Source organism: Rhincodon typus, chromosome 27, assembly GCF_021869965.1.
Source record: "Rhincodon typus isolate 14 chromosome 27, sRhiTyp1.1, whole genome shotgun sequence".
In the NCBI taxonomy this organism is placed as follows: domain Eukaryota; kingdom Metazoa; phylum Chordata; class Chondrichthyes; order Orectolobiformes; family Rhincodontidae; genus Rhincodon; species Rhincodon typus.
The window spans coordinates 20617711-20624693 of NC_063358.1; the positions used below are offsets into that span (position 1 = coordinate 20617711).

A 6983-nucleotide genomic window follows, 5' to 3' on the forward strand; every position below is an offset into this window, starting at 1 on the left:
CAGAATCTAGGCCCGAAACGTCAGCCTTTCTGCTCCTATGATGCTGCTTGGCCTGCTGTGGTCATCCAGCTCTGCACCTAAATGACTAACAAATCTGTTTTAGTAGTTGAGAGAAGCTGGGACAATCCTGCTCTTCAAATACAAACGCTGTTTTTTTTTTAAAAAAAAGTGACATCAACCTGTTCTTGGTTTTATATTTCGTTTGAATGACTGTCCCACCAACAATGCAGCACTTCCTCCATGTCAGTGTCAGACTGCATTAGTTGCTCACATCCTGAAACGTGACATCAACTTGCAGCCTTCAGACTGAAGAGCTGGGAACGCTACAACTGAACCAATATTACAAAAGGCAGGAGACATACAGAATGGATAAATCCAAGTGCATTTCCTTGTTTGTGTTGAGTAAATGACCTTGAACAGGATACGGTTACAGAAGTGGTAAACACATTGAAGTTCAGTGGAGAGAAGCGAGAGGTGCAACATTCTGCTGGTAAGAGCTGCAGACTTTCTAGAAGACACTGGCTGGACCACAGCAAGAGTGTTGCATGCATCTGGGCATCATAGATCGGGAAGGATGTAGATACATTGGAAAGAGGGTGTAAAAATGTTAACCAGAATAGTTCCAGGGATAAGAAATTTCAGTTATAAAATATACTTTGGAGAAGCTGAGGCTGCTTTCCTTTGAAACAGGCTAAGAGGAAATTTTAGAGTAGTATTCAAAATCTTGAGCTGTTTGGACAAAAGTAGATAGACAGAGAAATATTTTCTTCTTGTGAAAACAGACCAAAGACTGAGGGACCAAGATTAAAAGTAACTTGCAAAAGAAGCAAATATGTATTCTGACGGGAAAAAAAAACAAACAAACACTTTCCACACTGCAAATAGTTAGGAATGCACTGCCTGGCGTGGAGGCAGCTTCAAACAAAACATTCAAATTACATTATTATTTGAGTCAAAACAATGTGCGTTAAGATAGACAAAAGAATGGCACTCAGTCATAATTCTCATCAGGAAAGCCAGCACAGACAAAAGCTAAACAGCCTTCACCTCCACCATTGCAATTCTATAATTCTGTAATCAATACCATAGTTTAGAAGCAAAGAATATCATGTCTTATTCCTGATCACTTTAGTGAAACACTGAAAATGCACCCAAGGCTAAGAATGACACAAAGCCAAGTTCTGATGATTCATTGGCCCAACAACTCAGTGATATTGCTCCCACAAGTTCATAAAACTGGAGAATGACGACATAAGAGAGCTGATGGTATTAACTGTATCAAAATAATTTCGAACATTAGTCGCTACAGTAACAAATTCACTGGATTAGTCGCTAAAGTTTTGTTACAATAGGTGTTAGAATTTAAATAAACAAGATCTAGCCGTTAAATTCACTGACATACACTAAATATTTTCTAATCAACCTATTTGGATGTTAAATACACACTTCTGGAGCAGGTGGGACTTGAACGCAGGCTGCCTGTTCCAGAGGTAGGGACACTATCAACTGCACTTCTACTGACTAGCACATTATTTATTTAGCATACCAACTACCTCAAAAATAGATGCCAGTAAAATCTTGCTTTATTCATAGACATAATTGTCAGAAAGGGGATGTTTAGCACAATTCATGACTTCAGTTATTAAAATTAGCCTCTGTCTACATGCAGCAAGATATAGACAACGTCCAGGCTTGAGCTGATTAGTTGCATTTAACAGTCCATCTCCCTTTAACGTACAACAATGCTCAACTCCCCACTAACAACATTCATGCGGCCTACCATTGACCAGAGACTGAACTGGACCAGCTGTATATATGCTAAGGCTATAACAGCAGATCAGAGGCTAGGGATTCTGCACCAAGTAACTTACTCCCCAATTTCCCCAAAGCCTGAGCACAATCTGCGAAAGGCAGAAGTCAGGAGGGAGATGGAAAACTTTCCATTTGCCTGCATGAGTGTAGCTCCAACAACACAAACTTGCCTCAGCCCAGGCAAAACTGCCCACTTGATTGGCACCACATCCACAAAGATTCTGTTCCTCCACTATTAGGGTGGAGTGGAAACCAAGTTTATCACCTTCAAGATGCACTGAGGTAACTCACCAAGGCTCGATCAACAGAACCTTCCAAACCGACAATCTCTACCACCTAGGAGGGCAAGGCCAGCAGATGCACAAAAACGCTGCCAGCTGGGAGTTCATCCAAGTCTTACAGCATCCTGACTTTGAACCATATCCCCTTTCCTTCATAGTCATTGGATCATTATCCCGGAGCTCCATTGCTAACAGCACTGAGAGTGTACCTGCCCCCATGGACTAGAGTCATTCAAGAAAGTGGCTCACCACTACTTTTTCAAGAGCAACTGGGCATGGGCAATAATTGCTATCCTAGCGAATAATACCTATATCCTGTGAACAAAGAAAAACATTTCAAACCTTGGATCATTTAATAGAGCTTTTGATTTGGCAAAATGATAAAGAATTACGGGCAGGACATTTTTTAAAAAAAAAAATTTATTTTCCATGCTTACTTTCCCTCTCCCCCACGCCCCCCCAAAAAAAATCCATATGCTAAAGTGGCATGATGACCCCAATGGTCCTTAACTGGTGCACACAGTGTTAACAAGACTGTTAAAAAGAAGATATGCTTTAGACATTGTTTTAGCTGGAGCCTTCTATGTGGTTCCATGTTTATTTTAAACCAACTGAATTCATAACATGGAGATAATGAGGACATCAAATTGTAAAAGCAAGAGGATTATATGGCTCTGTTTACCAGTCACAAACAGAGGGTTACACAAAAGTAACAGGCTCTGCTGGGCTGGACGTAACCAAGCACATGGTTTAAATAGCTGACTATTTACATAGAGAATACATAACATACCCCCTACCCATACATTAGGCATAGCATGCAGATTTAATGGAACCAATGGTTAGGCAACTTTTGAGTAGCAATTTCAGTAGTGCAGTTTAAATAATCTTCCCACCCTTAAATGTTACTGAAAATGGTATTAATTTACCACCTTACTCACATTGGTGCAGTTCTACTGTTTACATTGCATTTGCAGTAATCTACACAGTTACAATTACTCCGCTCAGATGGTCATGATTTAGGAAAGTAGCACTTCAGGATACTTTGTTGGCTGTGGACAGATAAAATGTTCAAGATTGCACAGCATACCTCGGTATAGAGTAATCCTTATACTGTGCTCAGAGTTAGTTCAGTTAGTTGTTATTGCTGACCTCAATTTTGTAAACCTCTATAAAAGAGGCATAGATAAGACGAATAGAAAAGGTCTTTTCCCTAGGGTAGGGGAGATCAAAACTAGAGGACATAGGTTTAAGGTGAGAGGGGAAAGATTTAAAAAGGGACCCGAGGGGAAACTTCTTCCACGCAGAGGTGGTGCATACATGGAATAAACTACCAGAGGAAGTGGTACAGGCAGGTACAGTTACAACATTTAAAGACATTTGGACAGGTAGATGAATAGGAAAGGTTTGGAGGGATATAGGCCAAATGCAAGCAAATGGGACTGGTTTAGTTTGGGAAACCTGGTTGGCATGGACAAGTTGGACTGAAGGGTCTGTTTATGTGTTGCCTGATTCTATACATCTAGAATGAGTAAATTATCCTAGTACTATAAAACTAGAATCCCTGTTGTTTTAAACTAAATTTCAAGTTTGAAGTAAAAATTTTTCAAATAAGATCAAATATTGCTACAAAAAGCTGAAGAGGAGCCTTTAATACCCTTCTACCCATAAATCTTTCTGCTCCACCAGGATATTTTCCAACTTGTTAAAGCAGCACTCCCAACTCCCAACTTTGCTTCATTATTGAACCTATTTCAAAGCATCAGGACAAAATTCTGCTCTTCAATAATTTAATCGAGCCAGGGCAATGCTGAAAAGTACAGGAAGGAAGAAGAAATTCTATTCATCTCCAGCATTAATCCATATGTCATTCAGATTAAAGAAAGCCCTTTTTCCACGTGTACTGCAGTAACTAACAGTAGCTGCTGTACTAGCAGCAAAACAGCTGGAAAGAACCAAACACTGACATCTTGTACAACAGATGACTAATGGTGCAAATTTATCAGAAAGTGGTGTTTATGTTTCAACATCTGTCTTACGCACAGATGCAGCTCCATCTCCGATTCAGATATTGAGATAGCTGGGTGAATACAGCACACATTGACAGGTTTGCAATAGGATCATGTGAATTATTTCAAAACACTACATCTCAAGCATGTATTTCAATAATTATAGCTTTTCAAAAGCAATTCATACCAGTCACCATTCCCCAACAAAATTTCACTAAAGACTTTTAGTTCAGTATTGCAGAGTTGACGGTAGCATATCTTTGAATTTGAAGCATCAGCTTATGGTTCAAACTCCAGCCTAAGACTTGTGCACATAACCCAATGCATGCTGCAAGAGTGCTCCATTGCCAGAGTTGACATATTTCACACGGATTTTCTTCTGACACACCTAAAAGATTCTTGTAGCACTTTCATTATCCTGAGTAATATAAATATCAAAAGAAAAATGCTATTAACTAATCAATTACATTATTCACAGGTCACAAGACTTTGCAAAGTACATTAATTACAACATGAAGAAATAAGGATTAGAAAAATACACATATATCCTTGAATATACAAAAAACTGCTAATGATATAAATTTTAATTGCAGAAAAGAACTAGTCTTTCCATTGTAATAGACAAAAATAAGTATAAAATATTCCATGTTCTGAAAAAGAGTCATACAAGACTTGACATGCTAGTTCCATTTTTCTCTCCGTAGATGCTGCCAGACCTGCTGGGATCCTCCAGCATGTTCTGGTATCATTTTAGATTTCCAGCATCCATAGTATTTTGCTTTTATGAAAGTATTCACATTGGTACCTTTCTTTCCAGTTTGAATAGGACAACATTGCACTCAGAACAAGCCAAGAGCTACACTACTCCCACCTTCTCATAAAGATAATACTGAGCATTAAACAATTTAATTCTCTCTAGTCAAAGTCACTGGGCCACCGTAGCTTTTCACTTAAAATTCACACTGGCAGAAAGGCACTAGTTTAGATACTTTAGCAATAGTGAAACTATTCATTGCTCTGTGCCTTGAACAATTGTGGAAACTCAGTCAAAGCAGATAGCTAACAGCACACCAAAACAAACACACACACAAGCCCAACAGGTAACACGACGTGAACCGTATCCAATACATATGCAGCCAGGAAGTCTATTACAAATCAAGCAATCTATAATTTCATGCACACTGTGCCCGCGGGAGGATTAGGCCAAACCATTTCCCCAGGGACATTTTATGATGTTCGGAGTCTGATTGCACACGACTTTCACATCTGTAACGCACCCTCCACCCACACCCCCTGCCCCCGGAATATATGCTTTTGAAATTGAACCACCAGCTCCACAGTGCACATCAACCCGAAATGACCCGTATAAATGGACAGACGACATGAGTTAGTTATGAACAAGAAAGAATTGGAGTGAAGGGGGCAGTTTATAACCTCTCTGATAAAGTCGTCCAGGGCATTCTTGAAATTCCGTCCAGGGCCCTGGGAGAAAGTGGTGAATTTGGATCGCAGTGTGGGCTAGTGGGGCGAGCACGTCATAGCCTATGAGGAGGAGTCAATCAGTTTCAGCCCGGTTTAAAAAGCAGCTTTTTAAAAATATATAATCGGAATAATCATTAGCTATCGGAGCAATCCAAGGCGGATAGGGCCAGTGTTTAACTGGAGTGCAAAAGATATTCACAAATAGTGAAACTGACAGTTTTGGTCAGTTACACACATTGTCACGTTGCAATCGCAAGAAACATGTTGCTGTGTTCCCATTTGTAACTGCGCATAGTGTGTGTCTTTTACGTCGAATTCATTACTCAGCTTTCAGTTTCAAATACAGACTAACATAAAAGTGGAATTATTTCAGGCCCAGGAACATCCGGCCAATCGGAAAGAGACACACAGACATTTGTAACAAAAGATCCCAAATCTAACACTATCCCCAAACTTGTGCCATGCTGAGCAACTTTATCGACTTTCAAACACCAGCCCGCTAAAGCTAGTTCGTAAACTCAGATGGTAAATAAACCTACTTTTGTGCTTGCTACTTCCCCAGCTTTGCTTTGCGATGCTGGGACTTCTTATGATCGCTCGTCCCGCCGACTTTAAAGCATCCATTACTTATAAACTACTGTCCACGGAGGAAAAAAATGCACAAATATTTTACTGGAACCTTCAGGTCAGCCTCCTCTTCTCTGACAAGCACCTCCTGTAAACTTTCCAACCCCTCAATGGAGTTTCAGGGAGGTGACATTTATGTAAAACACTACCGCCCACTCATGACGCAGCACGTCCCTGACATTGCGTTCGCCGGTCACTTGTTGAAAGTCGGTTCCTTCGGGACAGCGCGTACATTCAGAACTGTCAGATTCAACAGGATGTAAACCTAATGCGTTGAGATCATCACACGGGTTGGTCTCGGTTGATAATTCATCGGTAGGACCGAGCCCTTAAAGCGAAAGTTCTCAGTTAAAAAAACAAGATAATTTGACTGCAGAGATAACACAGTGTGGAGCTGGAGGAACACAGCAGGCCAGGCAGCATCAGAGGAGCAGGAAAGCTGACGTTTCGGATCGGGACCCCTCTTCAGAAAGACTCATGAAGTTCTGGTGAAGGGTGTAAACCTGAAACGTCAGCTTTCCTGCCCCTCTGATGCTGCCTGGCCTGCTGTGTTCCTCCAGCTCTACGCTGTGTTATCTCTGACTCCAGCATCGGCAGTTCTTACTATCTCTGAGATAATTTGACTGCAGTTGTTAAGTCATGTTATGTATGAGTCAGCAGGTAAACGGGAACAAAAACGCAAATTGCTAGAAAGACTCAGCAGGTCTGGCAACAACTGTGTAGAGAAGCGTTCTGAAGAAGGGTCACTGGACCCAAAACATTAACTCTTCTTTCT

General features: G+C 40.7%; 1 protein-coding gene across 1 annotated transcript in view; it reads right to left on the reverse strand.

The window, feature by feature from the left end:
- ldlrap1b (low density lipoprotein receptor adaptor protein 1b) overlaps positions 1–6734 on the reverse strand; it is a 55012-nt gene extending 48278 nt beyond the window's left edge. Inside the window, exon 1 of the mRNA XM_048613039.1 lies at positions 6121–6734. Within this exon, the coding sequence (XP_048468996.1) occupies positions 6121–6205 (85 nt within the window). The 5' untranslated portion in view covers positions 6206–6734. The remainder of the gene's footprint in view (positions 1–6120) is intronic.
- Between the last annotated feature and the right edge of the window lie 249 nt (positions 6735–6983).